Source organism: Felis catus, chromosome A2 (genome assembly GCF_018350175.1).
Source record: "Felis catus isolate Fca126 chromosome A2, F.catus_Fca126_mat1.0, whole genome shotgun sequence".
Lineage (NCBI taxonomy): Eukaryota > Metazoa > Chordata > Mammalia > Carnivora > Felidae > Felis > Felis catus.
In genome coordinates, this window is record NC_058369.1 from 153,748,531 (window position 1) to 153,773,371 (window position 24,841).

A 24,841-nucleotide genomic window follows, 5' to 3' on the forward strand; every position below is an offset into this window, starting at 1 on the left:
ACCCATTATTTCTGAGGAAAGATGGCTCTCTTTTGTTCCATCCCTCTTTAATATGTCACAGAGGGGGCAGTCCCCATTGTCCGTGCCCCACTGGAATACGTCGCCGACGAGTCAGAGAGGACTGGTAAAGCAGGTCAGCCAAAGAATAGGAGAGATGCCTGATGAATTTTAAAATGCATGAGCCATAAATATAATACGACCTGGGTGGAACAAGACGGAGCGAATCCCCAGCTCTCCAGTTAGCCTGAACCCCTGGGAAGGAGCAGTTAAGATGACAATAGAAACCACAGAGCAAAACCCAAACGTGCCTGAATAAAAATTTGCAGTCTCGCAGACCGCAGCACTGTCTATGCATTTCTTATTTGGTGGATGTGATCTGTGAAAAGTCACCATGGTCGCCATGCTGATTCCATTCAGAAGGCGAGGACAAGGACACGTTACTACCGTCTGTCCCTGCTGCAGCCCTGGGACCTCTGGTCACCCTGTGGTCTTGGAGGTAGCAGCCAAGTGACAGCAGGGGAACTGAACTCCCCACAAACTAGGTGCTATGGGATCCTTGCAGAGAATCAAAGAGCAACTGCAGGGGATGAGAGGAATTTGGCTGAGATGGAAGAAATGTCCATGAAGCTTCTCTCTTCCATCGGCTGTCCACACAGCCTTCCACAGTGGTCGTTCCCGGCATGAATATGTTCAAGCTGCTCTCCCTGCTGAAAATCCATCACTGGCTCCTCACTACCTACAGCACCACTGCCAACCCCTGATCTGTCCTACAACCCCTCCCAGCCTGGCTCTTGCCTACCGTCCCCTCAGTTTTTCCTGTACCCTTCCATAAACCTTTTCTCCATCGTTCCTGACAGATGGACCATTCCCTCCACCTGAGCCCACCTCATCTGGTTCATCTCTTCAACCTCTGAGCTTCAGCCCCAGCATCACCCCTTCCCAGAGGGCAGAGGCAGCCCACTGCCCAATGGGGTAGCTGCCCCTCCTCCCTGCTTCTGTGGCAGCCTGGACAGACTTAGGCTGCAGTGTGTCAGTGTCTGGGTCACTTGTCCTCTCTTACTAAAGGCCTCGAAGGCAGGGATTGCATGTCATCTGGGCTTGTGACCCAGCCTGGCCCTGCTTGGCTCAGAGCAAAGGCTGGGTGTTGGATGAACGGATAAGCAGTGACTGAAGCAGCTCCTTCTAGCTGCCCACAGTGCCCACAGGTCAGGAACCATGGTCCCACGCCAACAACAGAGTATGGACTACCCCATCAGAAGGAACAAGCTTCCGTGGGATCAGCAGCATCTAGCCAATGCCATCCATGTCTTTAAATAGAGCGTCAAACAGGGCGAGGTGGGTCCAAGCTGCAGTTTTTCTGATGCCAGTAAAAAGTGATGGCTTTGGGCTACAGATTAAAGAGACTACAGATAAAAGAAAGACATGCGTTAGGTTTGTTTTTTTTAATTAGTGGAAATAAAAAAGGACCCTGTCTCCAAATGTGACAGAATGGTCTCTCCCTCTTATCATATATCAAAACGAATCCACTCCCAATCTGAAGAGGTTTCCTGCTCATTACAAGGGATAGTGGGTGTGGACTCTTGGTCAGCACATTTATTGTTTCCAGATGTTTGTAGCTCTGAGATTTGCTCGGGAGATCTAGGGGAGTAGCAGTGCAGGAACATCGGGGGCGGGGGGGGGGGGGGCAGGGTGAGCACAAGAAGGAGAAAGAACTCTTGAAGTCACAGGGGAAGCTGGCATCTTTTCAAACTGCCCCAAGGGATGGGCTAGAGGCCCCTCACTACTGCCACGTAAATCTTAGAAGAAACAGTTGTAAAGTAGAGATATTTGTTTCTAAACTAAACACAGATCATCCTTTTCCTATCATAAACACGAGACAAGACCTATACAGCGGGTTCCTATGCTAGCAAAACAAAGACCACGCTTCTGAAATGTCACGGGGCTTTGGCCCCCCCTTCCAGTGTCAGAAGACACTTACTCCCTCAGGGGCCCCCTCCACGCAGGAGACCTTCCTACAAACATGCCGTAAAGGGCAACTCCGAGGGCTGGAGGTTCTATTTGAAACTCTGTCCATTTGATTTATAGCAACATCTGGGGCACAAAACTATTTCGGAAGTAAAAGTAGGAGAAGGAGAAAACTTGGGGAATATCCTGTTTTGAACTCAAGGGATGTTGTCCTCTGACAGTTGAATGAAGGAACAGATGACAGATGGGCTTCCATGGGGAGTGTTTATGTTGGGCAACATGGAACATGAAAGACCTGACGACATAACCATCTATACTGGGTAAATCTCTCTGTAACATTACTCTTTTCACCGGAACAAAAACATTTCCAAACCTACTGTTGATCTTAGCACAATGAAATTCACGCAATGAATGATTCAGCACATCAAGCATTTTTTCCAGGTTTTTTCCACGCCACTACCTTGCCTAACAACAAAACAACCTTAGCACACTATGTAAATAATAAATGAAGACAGGTAATAAATAGAACCTTAGTGTATAAAACGCTTCCAATACATTTGTGCGCCTGGGTGGCTCAGTCGGTTAAGCGTCCGACTTCGGCTCAGGTCATGATTTCGCGGTCCGTGGGTTTGAGCCCCGCGTCGGGCTCTGTGCTGACAGCTCAGAGCCTGGAGCCTGTTTCAGATTCTGTGTCTCCCTCTTTCTCTGACCCTACCCTGTTCATGCTCTCTGTCTCAAAAATAAATAAATGTTAAAAAAAAAAATTTAAAACGCTTCCAATACATTTGATAATCATAAGCTTCTAACTTAGTCACGGCTTTGCATTTTAGTTAATTCATAAGAAAAAAATACTTATTTTTTTTCTTTCAGCAGGTATAGGTTTGTAATGGGCAGCGTTTCTTACAGCCAAACAGAATAAATTTCAAAGCCTAACAGGCAGCCCTTTATTTCTCTTTGTTCTGCCTCTTGCTTGCTTTTTTTAATCAAACTTCTAGAGTCAAATGAGCCCTCTAAATGTGTGAGACCCACAGAAGGTGTACATTCATAAACACAGTAGATGGACCACCATTTTCCATTCCCTTGGCAATGGCTAATTGGCACGGTGGGCTACACGTGTGCAGCTACTGACTTCTTCTTGGGTACTTGGCATGTTTTTGCTCAGAAAAGATCAACCAAAACTAGACACTTACTAAGAGTCAATATCTTTGCTCTGAAACTGCTATGTGACAAACATTGCAGGAACCACTCAAACATAAATGTGAGAACTGCTATTATTATAAAAACTAAATTGAATGCTTTGGAATGACATGAAAAAGATGTTTTAAAAACACTGCTGTCAAATTAGGGGTAGGTGAATTAACTCTAAAAGATGGCAGACTTGGAGTGGGTGTTGAAAAAAAATAATCTAGAGAATTCTGCACTCAGGTTGCTTGCTCTTCTCTAAAGAAACCCAAGCTGGAAACAGCAGCTGATGCATTAGAGGTGTTATTTCTTACAAGAAAAACCACACAGAATCTTCTCAGTAAACCAACAATCCCAAAAATAAAATATAAAAGAATAAAAGATTCAGAGTATATCAAAAGATTGGCAAATAAGAACCCACTTGTATATTTAAAATGTTTAAGGCATGCAGTATCATTTTTTAATGATTACATGATCTTAATCAAGGTGGATAGTGGACTTCCAATATGGTGCATGGAAAATAAACCAACTGTCTAGTGAGGCTGTGTATGAACGAAACTGAGAGACAGATCTGAGAAAACCTCCCTTAGCTCCTGTTCTCTGAAGCTATCCAGGGTTAAAATAGATCAGAATTCATACAAAAATGGATGTGATCATCTCATAAATAAAATCACACAACCTGGGAGCTTATAACATTCCTAAGCCTTGATACAGCTTAATCTTCTTGGCACATATTTAATTCTAAGAAGAAACAGGGTTCCAGTAAGCAAATATGAGGCAAAGGGACACCACCGTTAAAGCCACAAAATGTCCCTACTAGCTCCCTCTCCTGTCTTTCAGTATCAAGAGCCTGAACTCAGCCTACCCCAGCCCGTAAGACGGCCTATGTGAACACGGGGCAGTTACGCCCCTTACCTTCTGACGCTGCTGGATGTTGGCCACCGTGTCAGGCTGGAAGTCCAACTTGTCCGTGCGGCAGAGTTTCCAGTAGAGGATGATGACGATCACCGTCACCACGAGCACTGGAATGACCACACCGACAATGACCCAGAGGTTGCTGCTCTGGGACTCTGGGGACGGCCTCTTCACTCTGTCCAAGGCTGCAGACAAAGAAGACAGGTCATTCGCTAATTCTTCTGCACTCGTTTACTGGACAGCCCTTCTGTGAGGAACACGAAGAACATGCCTTCTTCTGTGAGAAACCTGGAGAGTCCTTGTCGTTTCAGGTCAAAACAAGTAGTTGGAGGCTGTGATCTCCTCATGGCTAGAAACATGACTCAGTAAACAAACACAACACAGACTCTTACATCCTCAATGCATTAGCGACCACGGTGACATAGGTGACGTGTCTAAAGGAACATGGCTCATCTGATGGCAGAGCTAGGTTAATTCCAGGTCTCCTGACTTCCAGTGTGTTCCACCAGCTCCACTGTAACCTCACTCCAGGAACGCTTCCATACTAAAAACCAGAAACCCCAACAAGTAATCTGTGAGCATCGCCTTAATTTCCTCACCTGCTTCTCCCTCTAAACCCCTAAAGCAAGATTTGAGGTACCAGATGTCAATTTTTAAATTATGTGAAATCCCACTTACTGATTCCAAATCTGCCACGCCCCACCCTCCTGACCACCCCAACCACTGCCAAGCCTCCCATCTGACATGATCTTGGAGGAATAGGCTTCAACCCCTCTGCCTTCAATTCCTTCACCAGCTCCTTTCCCTAACCTTGTCTCCTGATCCAGGGCCTTGACCTCTTCATTCTGCACCCATCCTCTCAAAGGTCTCAGCTCCACTTAAAGCTCAGGTTCCAATCACCAGACAACCCAAACCCAAATGTCCCCCTCCCCTCTGCCCAACCTCCTCATCCGTTGTGATCACTTCCTAAAGACCTCTCCATGACAATAGTAGTTTCCTCCCTTTCTAAGTTACTTTACTCTGGTTACTTTGGCCTTGCAATCGGTACCTTACTATATTTTAAAATGCATTTTATTATCTTGATTTTATTATCTTGATATACGGCGCCACTCCACTCATTAATATGGTCATGACTCTAAGTCTTGTCTCTTGCAATACATTTCAGTCTCCACAGGCAGGGGCTAAGTCTTACGCTTTTTTCATATCCTATAATGGTTAACATGTGCTATGGGATCAAAATGTTTCTGCTCAAAGATGTAACAACACAAACATTCCCGGTGCCGGCTTAAATGTTGGGTTTAGGCCCTGAGAGAGTGACAAGGGAAGGGAGCGAGCCCTCTGAAGCACATGCACTATGCAGAAAGCACAAATGAGAGAGCAAAGGCTATGCGGGAAATGAAAAAGAGGACAAAGTGTTAATCTTATTTTTGAACTTGACCTGAATATAGTCTATATATGTGACTCATTTTGCATGAAAACAACTGACCATACGGAAAGAGTGACAGAATCAAACCAAGGAGCTGGGACAAGTGGATCCTCTCCTTGGATCTCACCTAGTAACACCCTGGGGGAGGCACAGATTCACCAAATGAGGCCCTGATACCAGGGTCTATGGCTGCCCTAGGGCCTGACGTTGGCTGAGGCTTCCAATCCTAGGATCCTTACCCTGTGGATTTTAGCAAGAAACTGAGGAAAGAGATGTGCAAAGAGCAAATGGAAGTAGTGGGAAAGGTGCCCGTACCATATCGCAATCGATCTTTTTTCAAAAGTGAAGTGCTTAGCTGGAATGCTGTGAGCACAGAGCCTGCTTGAGATTCTCTCTCTGTCTGCCTGCCTCTCTCTCTCTCTCTCTCTCTCTCTCTCTCAGGATGGATAAATAAACTTAAATTATTTTTCATAAAATAAAATAAAATAAAATAAAATAAAATAAAATAAAATAAAATAAAATAAAATAAAATACAAAACATCCTAGATGAAGAAAACTAAGAGCTTTGTTTATTTTTTTCTCACTGCTCTGAAACAGAACATACTAACATGCAACCATATCTGAAATACACAAACACAAACCACCAACAGCTATTTGCTTAAACTCTCTCCACTGTCATCTATGAATCAGGCAAAGTGTGCCCGGGAGTCCTCGTCCTGCTTAGTTTCCAGGGACAAGTACAGATTTCACAAAGAATCTTCCATTATCAAGGATAACCGTGAAGCTGTCATTTTTCAAAAGTGCCTTTGCCTCCTCTGTGTTCCCTACAAAGACCTTTTCAAGAGTCTCTGATGCTCAATTACTTCTCAACACTTACTTATCCCCTTACTCTTGGGAGAAAATATCACCAAGCTCCCTACAAGGATTGCTCTCTGGCTCATAATGCAAGAACATCCACATTAAAATAGCAGCCTGATTCATAAGGGAACATTTAGAGAAATACGCTCTTCCACGCCCCTCCTTCTCCTTCATTTTAAATACCCAAAATCTGGGAGCTGAAAAATAAGGCACTGAGAGCAATCACTGCCAGGGGGCCAAGTATCTTCCAACAATAATACAGAAATATCAAAATACCTCTTTCTAAATTGTGAAGTACTGTGAGGATGGGGAGGGAGAGAAATAGCAATGAAAAGGGGACGGATCAAGGACTTCTTTGTGTTAAAAAACTCAGAAGGAAGCCAGTAAATGCAGAGGGCACCTCCCAGCTTCCTGTGTGACTAACTGTCCCCACCAACGTTCAAAATACGACAGACAAGATTTTGGAATAAATACAGAGAAAGCAAGTTATTTTACCGAAGACAAAATTTTCAAAAGAAAAATAGTACAGGAGCAGGGGAAAAATATTACAGTTAACTTAAGCTACGAGAACTCACTCTAACACTTGGGATACAAAATGCCAGGTAAGAAAAACAGCAGTGAAGGCTAAATCAACAAAATAAACAAAGAAGGACTTGTCGAGTGAATTTTCACAACTGACATCTTATTCGAGCGTCCTGTAATAAGGGTTTAAGACAGAAATCTACTCTGTGCACATAAGAGTGCTTTAAATTCAGATTTCGTTGTCAGAAAACAGACTGGCTTTTGACCACAGCACAGCTTGACAATACTTGACAATACTTAGGGTCTATGCCTCATGCACTTACGTTGGGCAACAGCACCTTGAATTCGGTAACCCAAGATAATGGCTGCTCTCTGGATATCTATCTTGTTAATCAGATCTGAAGACTTGACTGCACTGAGTCTTTCTCCATCTTGATCCTCCACAAAGTAGATGAGCTGCACGGGATTGTCATCTCCCTCTAGCCTTGACACGTTTACCATCTGAAAGATAACAGAAACCATTAGCATTTTCAAAGCTCATGTTTCCAGATGCCCTTTCTCAGGGCACTCCATCTTGACTGTGGTATTCAGGATTCATTCCAGTCCTCATACTGAGCTCGTTATGCCATTCTGGATCCCAGAATCCCCACGATGCTGTCTTGATGGGAAGGTGGATGGTTAAAACGAAAGTTACTCTGTGTGGAATAACAAATGTGCTTCATCTTGCTCAGAGTCTGCTCTGAGACACATGGGCAAGTTGGATACAGAGAACGCAAGGCTGCCAAGTCCACGCAGTCTAGAATTGCTACCAACCAGCTCCAGCACGTCACAGGAGAACACTAATGTCCTCCCCACGTGAATCGTAACCATTAGGTACACCCCTGGTTCCCAGAAACTATTACTGGTTCTATCCAATCTCACCTTGAATCTTATCAGCATTCTCTCTTTTTTTGGTATGAGGTTTCTCAATCTTCTCTACTGCCATTTTGGTTCAGTGGGGGGCTATCCCAAGTATTGCAGGATATTCAGCATCATCACTGCCCTCCACTCACTAGATGCCAGTACCAGTAACCATACCCTCCCACACTAGTTGTGACAAACAAAAATGTCACCAGACATTGCCAAATGTACCCTACATGGCAGGGGACGGGGCAGCAAAATCACCCTCACTTGAGAACCACTGCTCTCAGGATGATAAATCTCACAAATTCCTTAACATCCCACTCTCAGTGATAGATAGATCATCCAGACAGAGAATCATAAGGAAACAGCAGATTTGAGCAACACTATAGACTAAAGGAACGTAACAGACATTTACAGAGCATTCCATCCAGTATCAATAGAAGTGAATACACATTCTTCTCAAGCACACGTGGAACATTTTCTAGGATACCATATGTTGGGCCACAAAACAAGCCTCAACAAATTTAAGAAGACAGAAGTGATATCAAGTATCTATTCTGACCCCAATGGTATGAAACTAATCAATAATAGGAGAAAAGCTGGAAATTTCACAGGGAAATTAAACAGCACACTCCTGAAAACACCAACAGACCAAAGAAGAAATCAAAAGGGAAATTTAAAAAGTATCTTGAGACAAATGAAAGAAACACAACATACCACAAACTTATGGGATACAGCAAAAGCAGTTTAAGAGGAAAGTTTATAGCTATAAATGCATACATCAAGAAAAAAGAAAGATCTCAAATAAAAATTAGCTTTACACCTCAAGGAACTGGAAGGAAGGACGGAAGGAAGGAAGGAAAAAGACAAGACCTAAGCCCAAGGTTAGCAGAAGGTAGAAAATAATAAAGTTTAGAACAGAAATAAATAAAACAGAGAATAGGAAAAATGAACAAAACTACGAGTTGGCTCTAAAAAGATGAAATTGACAAATCTTCAGTGAGACTAACAAAAAAAAGGACTTAAATGAAAGTTATAAATAAAATAGGAGACACTGCAACAGATAACAGAAATACAAAGGATCATAAGAGAATACCATAAATTATACACCAACAAATTGGATAACCTAGAAGCAATGGATAAACACACATGACCTACTGAGACTGAATCACAAAGAAATAGAAAATGTGAACAGACCAATAAGGACTGAGAAGATTGAATCAGTAATCAAAAACTTCCCAACAAAAAAAGCCCAGGACCAGACGGTTTCACTGATGAATCCTATCAAACATTTGAAGTATTAATGCTAATCCTTCTCAAAGTTTTCCAAAGCAATAAAGAGAAGGGAACATTCCCAAACTCATTTTATGAGACCAATAATACCCTGATACCAAACTCCAATAAGGGTACTACGAAAGAAAAGAAAAGAAAAGAAAAGAAAAGAAAAGAAAAGAAAAGAAAAGAAAAGAAAGAAAACTATAAGAAAGAAAACTAAAAGAAAGGAAGGAAGGAAGGAAGGAAGGAAGGAAGGAAGGAAGGAAGGAAGGAAGGAAGGAAGGAAACTACAGGCCACTATCTCTAATGAATTAGATGTAAAAATTCTCAACAAAATATATTTCTAGCAAACCAAATGCAACAGCACATTAAAAAGATAATGCACCTGGGCACCTGGGTGGCTCAGTCAGTTAAGAGACTGATTTTGGCTCAGGTCATTATCTCACATTTCATGAGTTTGAGCCCCACATCAGGCTGTGCTGACAGCTTGGAGCCTGGAGTCTGCTTCAGATTCTGTGTCTCCCTCTCTCTTTCTGCCCCTCCCCTGCTCATGCTCAGGCTCATGCTCTGTCTCTCTCTCTCTCTGTCTCTCTCTCAAAAATAAACAAACATTTAAAAAAAAATTTTTTTTAAAAGATCATGCACCGTGATCAAGTGGGATTCATCCTTGAGATACAAGGATGGTTCAACATATGCAAATCAGTAAGTGTGATATATCACATAAAAAAATGAAAGATAAAAATCATATGATCATCTCAAAAGATGTAGGTAAAGTATATGACAAAACTCAATATCCATTAATGATAAAAACTCTCAACAAATTAAGTGTAGAAGGAAATACCTCAACATACTACAGGCCATATATGACAAACCCACAGCTAACATACTCAGTGGTATAAGGTTGAAAGTTTTTCCTATAAGATCAGAAACGAGTGCCTACTCTCACTATTCCTATTCAACACAGTACTGGAAGTCCTAGCCAGTGCAATTAGGCAAGAAAAAGAAATAAAAGGCATCCAAATCAGAAAGAAAAAAGTAAAATCTATCACTATTTACAGATGACATGATACTATATATAGAAAACCCTAAAGACTCCACCAAAAAAAAAAAAAAAACTATTAGAATAAATGAATGCAGTGAAGTTACAGGATACAAAATTAATACATGAAAATCTGTTATGTTTTTATGCATCAACAATAAGGTATCTGAAAAAACAATAAATAAAACAATCCCATTCACAACAGCATCAAAAATAATAAAATACTAAGGAATAAACTGAACCAAGGAATTAGAAAATCTGTACACCTGGGTGGCTCACTCAGTTAAGCACCCAACTTCGGCTCAGATCACAATCTCATGGTTCGTAAGTTCAAGCCCCACATCAGGCTCCTCTGCTGTCAGCACGGAGCTTGCTTTGGCTCCTCTGTCCCCCTCTCTATGCTCTTCCCCTGCTTGTGGTCTCTTGCTCTCTTTCAAAAATAAAATAAACACTGAAAAATTAAAAAAAAAAAAAGATCTGTGCACTGAAAATGTAAGATGCTGATCAAAGAAACTAAAGACACAAATAAATAGAAAGATATCCTGTGTTCGTGGATTGGAATAATTAACATTGTTAAAGCATCCATATTATCCAAAGCCATCTATAGGTGTCATCTATTGCCGTCAAAATTCCAGTGGCATTTAGAAATAGAAAACAATCCTAAAATTCATATGGAACCACAGAGGACCATGGTGACAAAGGAGCCAAGAATACTCAATGGGGAAGAGATGGTCTTTTCAATAAATGGTGCTGGGAAAACTGTGTATTCACATCCAAAAGAATGAAAGTGGGCCCCTCACAAAAATTAACTCCAATGGAAAGATTTAAATGTAAGACCTGAAACCACAAAACTCCTAGAATAAAACATAAGAGCAAGGATCCTTGACACTGTTCTTGGCAATGATTTTCTGGATATAACGCTGAAAGCACAAACTACAAAGCAAAAAATAAACAAGCGGACTGTATCAAACTTAAAAACTTCTGCACAGCAAAAAAGGAAAAAAAGATTCAACAAAATGAAAAGGCAACCTACAGAATGGAAGAAATTATGCACAAATCAAATATTTGATAAGGGGTTAATAACCAAAATATATAAGGAACTCAAACAACTCAGTAGCAAAAAACACAAAAAAAACTCTGATTTAAAAATGGGCATTATGGCACAAGAACAGACACTCAGATCAACGGAACAGAATAGAGAACCCAGAAATGGACACACAAACGTATGGCCAACTAATCTTTGACAAAGCAGGAAAGAATATCCAATGGAATAAAGACAGCCTCCTCAGCAAATGGTGCTGGGAAAACTGGATAACGACACGCAGAAGAATGAACCTGGACCACTTTCTTACACCATACACAAAAATAAACTCAAAGTGGATGAAAGACCTAAACATAAGAAAGGAAGTCATCGAAATCCTCGAGGAGAGAGCAGGCAAAAACCTCTTTGATCTTGGCCGCAGCAACTTCTTACTCAACACATCTCCAGAGGCAAAGGAAACAAAAGCAAAAATGAACTACTGGGACCTCATCAAAATAAAAAGCTTCTGTACTGCGAAGGAAACAATCAGCAAAACTAAAAGGCAACCGACAGAATGGGGGAAGATATTTGCAAATGACATATCAGATAAAGGGTTAGTATCCAAAATCTATAATGAACTTATCAAACTCAATACTCAAAAAAAAAATAATAATCCAGTGAAGAAATGGGTAAAAGACATGAATAGACACTTCTCCATGGAAGACATCCAGATGACCAACTGACACATGAAAAAATGCTCAACGTCACTCATCATCAGGGACATACAAATCAGAACCACAATGAGATACCACCTCACACCTGTCAGAATGGCTAACATTAACAACTCAGGCAACAACAGATGTTGGCAAGGATGCGGAGAAAGAGGATCTCTTTTGCATTGTTGGTGGCAAGCTGGTGGCAAGCTGGTGCAGCCACTCTGGAAAACAGTATGGAGGTTCCTCAAAAAACTAAAAATAGAACTACCCTACCACCTGGCAACTGCACTACTAGGCATTTATCCACAGGATACAGTTGTGCTATTTCAAAGGGACACATGCACCCCCATGTTTACAGGAGCACTATCAACAATAGCAAAGTATGGAAAGAGCCCAAATGTTCATCGATGGATGAATGAATAAAGAAGATGTGGTGTGGGGTGCCTGGGTGGCTCAGTCGGTTGGGCGGCCAACTTCGGCTCAGGTCGTGATCTCGCGGTCCGTGAGTTCGAGGCCCACGTCGGGCTCTGTGCTGACAGCTTGGAGCCTGGAGCGTGTTTCGGATTCTGTGTCTCCCTCTCTCTGACCCTCCCCCGTTCATGCTCTGTCTCCCTCTGTCTCAAAAATAAATAAACAGTAAAAAATTAAAAAAAAAAATAAAGAAGATGTGGTGTATGTATGTATGTATGTACATACATACAATGGAGTATTACTCGGCAATCAAAAAGAATGAAATCTTGCCATTTGCAACTGGAGGATGGAACTGGAGGGGATTATGCTAAGTGAAATTAGTCAGAGAAAGACAAAAATCATATGACTTCACTCATATGAGGACTTTCAGAGACAAAACAGATGAATATAAGGGAAGGGAAACAAAAATAATATAAAAACAGGGAGGGGGACAAAACAGAAGAGACTCATGAATATGGAGAACAAACTGAGGGTTGCTGGAGGGGTTGTGGGAGGGGGGATGGGTTAAATGGGTAAGGGGCATTAAGGAACCTACTCCTGAAATCATTGTTGCACTATATGCTAACTAATTTGGATGTAAATTCCAAAAAAATAAAATTAAAAAATAAAATAAAAAAAAATGGGCATTAGATCTGAATAGACATTTTTCCAAAACAGATATACATATGGCCAACAATTATATGAAAAGGTAAACATCACTAATCATCAGAGAAATGCAAATCATAACCACAATGAGGTATCACCTCACACCTGTTAGAATAGTATCAGAAAGATAATAGATGAGTGCTGATCAGGAAGTAGAGGAAAGGGGACCCTTATGCATGGTTGGTGGGAATGTACAATGGTGCAGCCATTGTGGAAAACAGTAGGGAGGTTCCTCAAAAAAATTAAAATGGAACTACCATATGATCCAGGTCTCCCACTTCCAGATACATAGCCAAAGGAAATGAAATCCACAAAATCTTGAAAAGATATCTGAACACCCCTGTTCACTGCAGCATTATTTACAATGGCCAAGACATGGAAGCGACCTAAGTGTCCACCTCTGGATGAAAAAAGATGTGATGTGACACACACACACACACACACACACACACACACACACACACACACACACAAATGGAACATTATTCAGTGATAAGAAAGAAGGAAATTGTGCCATTTGCAACAACATGGATGGACCACGAGGGCATTATGCAAAGCAAAATAAGTCAGAGAAAGACAAATACTGTATGATCTCACTTATATGTGGAATCTAAAAAAGCCAGATTCACAAGAACAGACAGTAGGTGGTAGCTGCCAGGGGCAGGGGGTGGGAGAAATGGGTGATGGTGGACAAAGGGTACAAACTTTCAGCGACAAGATAAATAAGTTCCAGGGGTCCAATGCACAGCACAGTGACCCTAAGTAACAATACTGTATTATATACTTGAAAGTTGCTCAGAGTGTAGATCTTAAAAATTCTCACCACATACACAAAAAAGGGAACTATGTGAGTAATGAATGTGTTAACTAATTTTACTGTGGTAATCATTTTGCAGTATATACATACATGAAGTCATGACGTGATACACTTTAAACCTATACAGTGTCATATGTCAATTATATCTCAATCAAGCTAGAAAGCCATGCTTAAATTCACAATCTCCTAGGTCAAACAGTACTTTGATTTGTCCCAAAATTGCTATCTCTCAGGTGTTAAAGGTAGTCCTTTCACATTAGGACTTCGGAATCTGTGTACCTGCTATATCAGCTTTATACAAATATACCTTTATATTTTGTTGCTGTTTCTCTTAATAATATGCAACAATTTCGCTGCCCCTTTAGACTCCAGCAAACTGCACGACTGATGTTCTGGGGAAATGCCAACAATGAGTCCAAGCCCTCTATTTTAGACAGACAACTTGAATGTTTGGTCTCTACATTTGCAACTGGCAAAATGCAGCTGCTACTTGGCCAGCCACGTGTGCAGAATTGTAATACTGCCCCGTGTTCTGGACTTGGCTGCTAGACTCCTCCCTTATCACCGGAAACTTCTGGCAAATCAACCATTTCATGATTTCACTGTGAATGCCTTCTTTCAGATTATTTATAAGCTCCTTAACAACACAGGTCCAAACTCTCATCCCTGAAGAATCTGTTCTTTATACCTCTCCATCCTGAGAAGGGCTCATCTATCCTGCCCTTTGTTTGCTATTTCTAGGCTAATTCCCTGACCACTTCTATTCCCTAACCACCTCCTCCTCCCCCGAACTGGGCTGTAGTGATTAATTTTTATTAGCCTTTAGAGTGGAAGACTATCAAAGGGCTACTGAAAAGCAAGGAGATTATACCCACCTGTGTCACTACCTGCATGCCTGTTTATTACACTGAAAAGTTCTGATACATTTCGGAAATGGGTTTTTCTTGCAGAAACCAGGTACCCATCTACTTGGGTACATAATTAAAGATTCTACAAGCTTATTCAGTCTGAAAGCAACGATCAGTAGACTCTAATTCTAGCATCCTTTCTAGGTGACTTACCAGATTCATATCTGGAATCCATACAACCACAGTACAACGTGGCCATCATTTGGGGCAACATTTTCAATTTCATTTTTTAAATTATTTTCTGATTCAAATCACATGTTTACTCTACAAATTATATGCTCACTGTGAAATTTTGAAAAACACACAAAAAGTATAAAGAACAAAATGAAAATCACCTGAAATTCAACCAACCAAAGAAAATCACTGCCAACATTCTGGCATATTGCCATTTTTTTGCATAGGTTTTATATTAATATTTGGATGAGAGTACAGACATTCTTTGGTAGTCTCTCTTCACTTGAGCATTTCTCTATATCACTCAATAATTTTTAAAAAATGACACTGGCTACACAACATTCCAACATGAGGAGATTCACTGTAATTTATTTACTCGTTCTCCAACTGCAGGACATTTAGGTAGTTTTAATACTTTCACTTTTGCAGATTATATTTTGATGAAGAGTCCTGCACTACTGTAGATGAGCCCTTGTCCACACATCTTCACACCGTGTCACTCTAAGGGGGACGAGATGTCGGGCAGGCCTCTACGTAATCCATCCGATGGCACCACTGGCCATGTGGCTTGGCTCCCACAAATCTCATATTCCTACCTTAGGGAACTTGCACAATGAAAGTAGCACCTCATTATGCAGCTTTGCGGTGCTCTGCAGGGGAATAAGCTTAGGAATTCCCTGAGCTTGCACCTATGGGTTAACAGGGCATATAGAACAGGAAGCCTCAGGATGAAAGCGTCCAAAATCAGGTAAACAAGATTAGGTATTCAGGGAGGAAACGCCCCCCAAATTAGTACAACAGCAGAAAGCTGCTTTCACAGCAAGGAAGGACCAAAATAGGTAAGCAGGGCTACATATAGCAGCAGGGCTAAGTTGCCCAGAGCAGAGCTAAGTAGCAAAAGAAAGGTGCCATGTTGACCCTGAGGTGGCATGCTGTGTCCCTCTTGTCCCCTAGGCTAGCTAGATAAACACACCTTGGTGCCTCGTGCCCGCAGTAAACAACCATCTGCCCAGCACCAGGATTTTGTTTTATATTGACCAAAACCCCTAACACTGCATATCTTCGAAAACCCCTTTTCCCTCATACCCATGAGTTAATGTTCACGGTTTCATTGTCTCTTTGTGCACGTCTATCACGCTTATAAGCCTTCTGATCCTAATAAAAACGGAGCAAAGACCCTTACTCCGGGCTCTTGTCTCCTCCCGGACATTAGCCTCTCTCGCATTTTAATCCTCCATCGGCTCTCTTGCTGGACAAGAGAGAACTTCAGACCCAGAGTCTACAACGGTGCTCTATAACTGCTTCATGTGCATAAATTAACCTCCACCAAGACCTTGAGCTCTATGAAGCCAGGGCTGCTAAATAGGGCAAGGCTTTTTACATGTCACTTTAATTTTTTATTTTCTGCTTATTTAATATTACTCTCAATGTTTTATTAGTTTTTAAAAATTTCTCTATACTCTACTGCACCTGACAAGGGAACTACTCTGGGGAGGGGAATCAAGAACTGTGCTTATGGGCAAAACTTGCTAAAAGGGTGACAGAACAATGATGTCAGCTCAAGGCACCCCCCACCCCCGTCGTCCCCCACCCCAGGTCCAGCTGTGCACCTTCCTCTCTGTTACCTCCAAACCACCCACCTCTCTGCCCCTGCACTTCTGGGTCTCATCCCACTTTCCTGTCTCTGCAATGCCATGGCTCTAAATATCCCAGTTTGCTAGCTCTGTAAGTCAGCAGTCAAAAAAGAAAAAAAAAAAAAATCCAAAAATAACATAATTCACATTGAGATGGGAATAAATTACAGCCCGAACCTCCGACTCTCTGTGAGCGTGTGAATTTCTTCACAGATCATTTTTCGGTTCTGTCATTCATAACCTTTCTGCTAGTTTACAAAATGAGACGTATGGTGACAGATGGTAGGTACCTAGACTTACTGTGGCGGTCACGATGGAGTGTATGCAAATATCCAATCATTATCTTGCACCCCTGAAACTAATATAATGGTATCTATCAATTTTGCTTCAATTAAAAAAAAAAAGTGAAGACCACTGGGTAATACGAAACAACCACGGTTGACAGGAGGCAGGAAGGATGAAGTGCCTGCAGAGAGGGCACGAAATTCTCCTCTCTCCGATGGCTTAAGGTCTCTTCCAACTGGATGATTTACAGCGAGGATGCTATTAATAATACTTCCACTGCATAAAATGGACATTTTTGGTAATTAAAAAACTACTCTGCAAATAAGGTCACCTGATGGCAGGGCAACCCAGTGACACACTTCCTTTCCTCTGCTCCCCACGGGGTCTATTTGTCTAGACGCTAGTTGAACTGAAATGCTCCCACGTTCAGCCACTACCTGATACTGCCACCAGTCTAAATGAGAATTTTCTCACGGCACTTTCCATTTGCATGAAAACACAGCGTGTTTTTAGACGAGCGCCTCCCCCCTCCGCCCCTCCTCCCTTGGCCTTCTCAGAGTACCTGCACAATGCTGTTCCCGGCAGCGATGGTGGCCCTTCTCCACATCCGCCTCCGGGTGGACACCTCGCTGAGCAGCTGAGCCAGTTTGCGTTCCATCTCAGCCTGAAACACTTCATTCTGGAGCTGCTTCTCGACAACGCCCAGGAGAACTACATTCACAAAACAAAACACATGCAGGCGCCAAAACAAGTTAGCAGTGGAGGAAAAATGGGTGCGTGTGCAGGAGATGTTAACATAGGGTTGCTATAGAGTGCCAGTCCCTAGGGAGGACACACTAAGAGGAGAAAAAGGGAATGTGGACAGGGTCACGGGGAGCCAGGAAGGGCTGCTCAGAGGTCTCATTTACAGCTCCAAGCTCCAAGTGCTACACAAACTGGTGGCCACAAGTCCCAGGAACTCAGCAGTGGAAGAGCTTTGGAGCTAAGAACTCCCACGCAAGATCAAACATTTTATTTGCACTTATTTCAAAACTTCTGGAAATGGTCTGAGTTCATATGTTATCTTGACTCAAGACTTAGACTCGTAAACTGACCCAAGAGAGAAGGGTGCCTGCCTTAAGCCATCTGCCATAAACAAGATTATCGAACAGATAACGGGCTGGTCAGCGTATTACAGGAGAAAAAGGCATGTGCTTTTCAACCAGAACTGGCTCAAATCTGCTCTGAGACAGGACCACAGACAAGTCCCTTAAGTGTTTTGAAAATTATCTGGAGGGGCGCCTGGGTGGCTCAGTCCGTTAAATGTCTGACTTCAGCTCAGGTCATGATGTCGCAGTTCGTGGGTTCGAGCCCTGCGTTGGGCTCTGTGCCGACAGCTCAGAGCCTGGAGACTGCTTCAGACTCTATGTGTCTCTTTCTCTCTGCCCCTCCCCTGCTTGCTCTCTGTCTCTCTAAAAAACTAAAATGAAAAGGAAAGTATCTGGAAAATGGTGCCATTGTACTATCAAAGAGGTGGAGCCTTTACACGGGCTGTTGTATGTGAAGCGAGGAGGGTCTGCAGGTACCGAGAACCCATAAGTTGTGACCATGACCACTGTACATGCTTCGTCCCCCCGACCAGTTACTTACTGTGCCGCTCACATGCTGGGCGCACAGTGAGGGTGTAACTACCTCTTACACTTTGATTACCCAGTTAGAAAGCCTTTATCTGCAATGCCACAGCTATAAATATCTGACCCAGGCCCACACAACTTTTAAAAAAGCTTCTTAAAAAAAAAAAAAAAAAAACCAAAAACAAAACAAAAAAGCTTCTTACTTGCTCACCAAGCTTTCATCCTCATCAACCAAATAAATAAGGCTTTTTAGAAAAAAAGAAATCCTTGCTTTGGAACCTCATCCTGTTCTGGATCAGAAGACGGTCAATTCTTGATAGACGTTCCCCCGGACCTGACGTATGAATTTTAAAGAAAGCCAATTCTTTTTGTGCCATAACTCAGTGGGGCGCGTTGCCACAGCTGAATCCGAATTCCTTTCTCATTCATTCTTTGCCAGGAATTTAAGGTACATTATGCCCTGAATTTAGGACTCGGAAACAAGAAAGGCAGTATCGTGCTCAATACGCCCGCACAGACTTTTTTATTCTTACAGTTTCCAAAACATTATGTAAGTTAAATATACCTGTTCTCACCCAAGAGGACTTCAGCAGCTGGGATAAGTTGAGCTGTGGGTACTGGAAGGCTATAAAAAGAAAAGGAGGGAAATCTGTAAAAAGCAGGTTTGCAACCATCAGAAAGGTAAGTCTAGGGAGTACCCGGTAAGTCACAGCACACTGACTTTCCTATACTACCGAGCGCAAAATATGGAAGAACAAGATGCCAGACTGGTGTGAAGGCACAGACAATATGCAGTTTCTGAGCATGAGAGTCTCCAGGAGAAAGACACAGAGAAAGAAATAGAAGGCTTGTTTGAGTGACACTGTGGACAGTGCTTCACAGAGAGAGCCCGCCCACAAGGTCCCCTTGAAATCTCATTGTTCCAGAGCAATGGTTTTTCACACTGTGTTCCCCAGGGCCCTAGGCTTTCTCAGCAATGACTCAGGGTCCCTATGTCCTGGCTTGCCTGGGATAGTCCCAGGGCACCCCGGCTGTCCCACATACTTATTATTTTATCCCTACCTGCACTGCACAGAACTGAAAGGTGCTATTTGTAAAGAACAATTCTCTCCCTGCCTGCTCTTGCATTTGATAAGTTACTCTTTCTAATTTAATTAACAGCACACTAAAACACAGAAAGGTCCTTAGACCATTTGGCTGTTCCATTTTGAAAAAGAATTTGATGTGGGTTTTTTTTTTTTTGCCTGACTTCAACTCTGGAATCTGCTGTTTTTTTGAAGTAAACGTTTTCCCCACCCCCACCCCCACTCCATTTGCACCGTGAATCTAACTGCTTCAGCCAGGAAGAAAGGTTTTGTTTGGTGTTGTTTATTATTCCTTTTTTTTTTTTTTTTTCAGTTTTACATGTACATGCAGTAAATTTTACTCTTTTTTAGGATACAGTTTTATGGCTTTGGACAAACGCACAAACTTGCACAACCACCGCCACCATAAAGAACAGAACAGGCACATCAGCCCCCCTCAAAATTGCCTTCTGCTACTCTCTTGCTGTCTAGCTTTCCTCCCACGCATCACCCCTGGCAACCACAGGTCTGCTCTCTGTGCCTCTGGGCTTCACCTTTTCCAGAACTGTCCTCATCTTTAACAGCCCAGGTTACTCTCAAAAGACAATACTACACCCAGGCCTAGGGGTGAGGAGGGCTCTGGGGACCCTGCCTTGACTCTGAGAAGCTCCAATTTTAGCTGATTTATAGTCTGGATTTCAGCCAAATATTTCAAGTGAAAAGAAGAGGTCCGGCAATGAAAATATCCGTGGTCACTTCCCCAGGGATTCAGGCAACGGCAGTACTCACGTTCAGCAATCTGGAGCACTGGGTATCCCAGGTAGAAACTGAACTCCACCACGCTCAAGTTCCTGAGCAGCTGGCTCACTTCCGTCCCATTCAAAAACCCCTGCACGCCTCTGACCGCAAAGACGATATTCACCGGGCCCCGCCGAGGAGCCGGCCTGGAAGCACCCATGGTGACATTCAAGATCTGAAAGAAGGAAGGTGGGATGAGCTTCCAAAAGGAAGCAAAACATTCGGCTAAAAGCCTGTGATTTCTCCCTCACCATTTCTCTTGTTGATTTTTTTTTTTTTTTTTTTTGAAGGAGGTAACGTTTTCCAAGGAACGAACTGGCTTCACCACCTGGTTCCCGTCTGCGATACTTAAAATTCTGTTTACTGAAAATGTTTTTTACATTGGGTGGTGCACTGAACACAAGTATTTATAGTCCCTCCCGCTCCCTCCCACCCCAAATCCCCACTGAAATAACAACAGAGCTGAACAAAAGGGAGTAAACCCACAACAGGGCTGAGAATGGAAGAAAATCAGAGATTCTGTCAAATTCCTGGAAGATGGAGAGAGGGTGGGATCATCATGATAGAAGCCAGAACTGAGGGAACTGAGACCCAAACCACACACAGGCCTGGAGCCCAGGAGCCAAGAGCTGGCTGCCCCAGGAGAGCTCTGCAGGAACGGTCACCAGAGGAGACAATCAGGACAATTAATCAAAGCCCGTGTGCCAAGAAGTCGAGTTGACTTTCTCCCTCTTCTTTCCTTTCTAACTGCCACACACAGGCCAACACACAGGAGCTGGCGGCAGCCACATCTTCACCCTGACCGGCCCAAAAAAACCGCTCCCTGGGCAGAAAGGAAGGATCTTCCTGTCAGAGCAAGCTTAAAGACTGTGGGTTTGGACCCTAACAAGAAGGTGGGGCGAGACTGCGATAACCCCAGTGCACACAAGAGACAGAGAAGGAAACAAAAGGAAAAAAGCAGCAGAGCTGCGGTGAAAATTACACCAAAGCGCTCCATCCCCAGGAACCCTTATCCTACAGGGAGGCGGGGGTCCCAGTCTGTCCCACCACCTGCAGTGGCATACTCTGCCCGACCTGGTGCTCCAGCGAATTTTCCCAGCAGGAGACAGGGCGGATACAGACACAGACACCACAGCTGAAGGGGAGAGCGGCCAAAATCAACAACCTGCTTCTTCACTCCTAACGGCGACCAACCCACGGTCTCCAAATATTTACAGTAAACTAGGAGCACGAACGCGAAGGAACAAGATCAACACAGAACAACAGCTGCAGAGAAAACAGAGACAACTTGGGAACCAGAAGGCAACTTCTAGCAAATTCTCAGTAATCTCCTCAGAGACTTTTCCAGGCGATAGCGCATCTTCATTCAAGGTAATCCTGCATCTTTGCAGGAGAAGCCACAAAGAAAAAGGAGCAAAGAACAACAACAAAGGATAGCTGAAAGAAAATTCAGCAGAGGGACTGAAAAACATGATGGATGCAGCTGAAGATGAAATTAATGACTTCAGGGGACAAAGTTTAGAAAATCTGTAAAAATAGGGAATTTTCAAAAGAGATGGACCATAGAAGAAAAAATAAGAAATATGAAAGGTGGATCCAGGTACACCAAAATCTATTTAATATAAATTGTAGAGGGGACCTGGGTGGCTCAGTTGGTTAAGCATCCAACTTTGGCTCAGGTCATGATCTCACAATTCGTGAGTTCAAGCCCTGCATCAGGCTCTGCACTGACAGTGTGGAGCCTACTTGAGATTCTCTCTCTCTTTCAATCTTTCTCTCTCTCTTACACACATTCTCTCTCTCAAAATAAATAAATAACCTGTAAAAAATGTGTAAGTCATAGAAAAAGAGAAAAAAGAATGTGGAGAAAAATATCAAAGAAATACAAAAACATTAACAGTTTCCATACAATACATACAAAGCCTGTTTTGTTGTTTTTTTTTTTTTTAACATTTATTTTTGAGAGAGAGAGAGAGAGAGAGAGAGAGAGAGAGAGAGTGTGTGTGTGTGTGTGAGCTGGTGAGGGGCAGAGAAAGAGGGAGACACAGAATCCAAAGCAGGCTCCAGGCTCTGAGCCGTTAGCACAGAGCCCAGTGCACGGCTCAAACTCAAGGACCATGAGATCATGACCTGAGCCAATGTTGGCTGCTTAACTGACTGAGCCACCCAGGCGTCCCCAAAGCCAGTTCTTTAATTTGTGGCTATATTCTGTTTTTAGAGTGAAGTGCTACATTTCATGGTATTCCACAACGTGAAATGCTAGTGTATTTAGGCATTTAGGTTGATACCCTTCCTTCTTAGAACATTCTAGAATTTCTGGCATATGCTCATCGCTCTCTAGCTTGCCACATTTGAGCTCCCTAGTTATCCTGTTACTCTACAATCTTCAAATATGCCTAGCCTACTCACGCCATGTGAACTCAGGGCCCTGGAAAGAGATCAACCTTGATTCATGTGAACAGAACCTCTTCTAAGAAAGGAAATGAGGAAGAGTGCATTATGGCCTAAACGAAAGATGTGAAGCTAGTTTGTCTTCCAAGGACAAAGCACCTTGTTCTGCATCCCGCGCTATTCTCACCTGCACAGTGAGGTTATGCGTCCCCTGGTGGTGTTTGCTCACTTCTGAAAGAGCTATCATCAGGCCTTTCTCGATGCGCTGGGTGAAGCTGCACAAGCCAGTATCCACACTCTGAGGCACAAACTGAAGTACTGAGAGAAGGAAAGCAATCACAGGCCCACGAACCAGGCGTTGCTTTAGTATCGACGAATGAGAACGGGAAAAATACTATCTAGCTCAACTAACACATCCATAGCACGGGATGAAGTACTAAGAGGTATCACTGATGGGTATGGTAGCACGGAAACCTAAGAGGGCTGCCTCTGCACCAAGCATATATATATACGATGTGAAGGTGGCTCGTATCATTTTAAAATGGAAAAACAGGGGCGCCTGGGTGGTTCAGTCGGTTGAGCATCCAACTTCAGCTCAGGTCATGATCTCACGGTCCGTGAGTTCGAGCCCTGCGTCAGGCTCTGTGCTGACAGCTCAGAGCCTGGAGCCTGTTTCAGATTCTGTGTCTCCCTCTCTCTCTGACCCTCCCCTGTTCATGCTCTGTCTCTCTCTGTCTCAAAAATGAATAAAACAGGGGCGCCTGGGTGGCACAGTCGGTTAAGCGTCCAACTTCAGCCAGGTCACGATCTCGCGGTCCGTGAGTTCGAGCCCCGCGTCGGGCTCTGGGCTGATGGCTCAGAGCCTGGAGCCTGTTTCCGATTCTGTGTCTCCCTCTCTCTCTGCCCCTCCCCCGTTCATGCTCTGTCTCTCTCTGTCCCAAAAATAAATAAACGTTGAAAAAAAAATATATTAAAAAAAAAATGAATAAAACATTTAAAAAAAATTTTTTTAATGGAAAAACAATCAGCATCAAAAGATTCAACTGACTGAAACATTCCAAATATGAAATGTGAAATCTTACATAGTTACAGGTGAAATGACAGGATATGTGGTATTACTTTAAAACACTCAACTCCTCCAAAAAAAACACTGTGGGGATAGATGAAACAAAACTGGGAACACATCGATAATATTTCAAGCGCGGATGTGTATGGAGTGTATTAACAGTCCTCATCTCTTAGGGCGCCTGGATGGCTCAGTTGGTAGAGCACACAACTCTTGATCTCAGGGTTGTGAGTTCAAGCCCCACACTGGGCATGGAGCTTACGTAAAAATATAATGACTTTACTTTTTTTTAATTTTTTAATGTTTATTTTTGAAAGAGAGAGAGAGAGACAAAGCGTGAGTGGGAGAGGAGCAGAGACAGAGGGAGACACAGAATCTGAAGCGGGCTCCAGGCTCTGAGCTGTCAGTACAGAGCCCAACGCAGGGCTTGAACCCATGAACCACGAGATCATGACCTGAGCCGAAGTCAGAATGCTTAACTGACTGGGTGACCCAGGCGCTCCATGAATTTTTTTTTTAAAGGTCTTCGTCTCTTAGAAGCATGGGCTGAGATATTTATGAGGGAGATGACATGGTGCCATTTCAAAATAATGTGAGAGGAGGGCACATAGATGTAACAAGACTGACTTAGGAGTTGAAATTTGCTGAAGCCATATGAGGAGTACATGGGGGGCTCATTCAATTATTCTGTGTACTTTCACATCTGCTGGAAATTTTCCATAATTACAACGTGTTTTTTTATTTTATTTTTTTAATATGAAATTTATTGTCAAATTGGTTTCCATACAACACCCAGTGCTCATCCCAACAGGTGCCCTCCTCAATGCCCATCACCCACTTCCCCCTCCCTCCCACCCCCATAATTTTAAAGAAATTTTTTAAGTCCTCCAATATTTGAAAAACATAAAAAATGCAGTGACATTTTACTGACAAATCAAAACAACTATGCTCAGTTTTCTCACCCGTGTGCACTTGGAACCTGGACTCTGGCACAAGGAAGGAAGGTTTCACAGCCAAGATTAAAGGAGTTTGGTCACGTACAAGTTTACTGTTTATAAGTACATTTATGACTGATATCGCCGTGTAAACAAAAGGCCCAGATGTTACCAGGAAAGTGAAGTCAGCGAACAGTTCATAAACCTATGAAAATTTA

At 42.8% G+C, this 24,841-nt stretch overlaps 1 protein-coding gene across 1 annotated transcript in view; it reads right to left on the reverse strand.

Annotated features, from left to right (window-relative positions):
- Window positions 1-24,841, reverse strand: part of KIAA1549 (KIAA1549 ortholog) — a 150,772-nt gene that overhangs the window by 59,194 nt on the left and 66,737 nt on the right. Inside the window, exons 5-11 of the mRNA XM_045052641.1 lie at window positions 24,651-24,828; window positions 22,810-22,940; window positions 20,223-20,406; window positions 18,935-18,994; window positions 17,319-17,467; window positions 7,192-7,369; window positions 4,063-4,247 (exon numbers count right to left, since the gene is read on the reverse strand). Of these exons, the coding sequence (XP_044908576.1) occupies window positions 4,063-4,247; window positions 7,192-7,369; window positions 17,319-17,467; window positions 18,935-18,994; window positions 20,223-20,406; window positions 22,810-22,940; window positions 24,651-24,828 (1,065 nt within the window). The remainder of the gene's footprint in view (window positions 1-4,062; window positions 4,248-7,191; window positions 7,370-17,318; window positions 17,468-18,934; window positions 18,995-20,222; window positions 20,407-22,809; window positions 22,941-24,650; window positions 24,829-24,841) is intronic.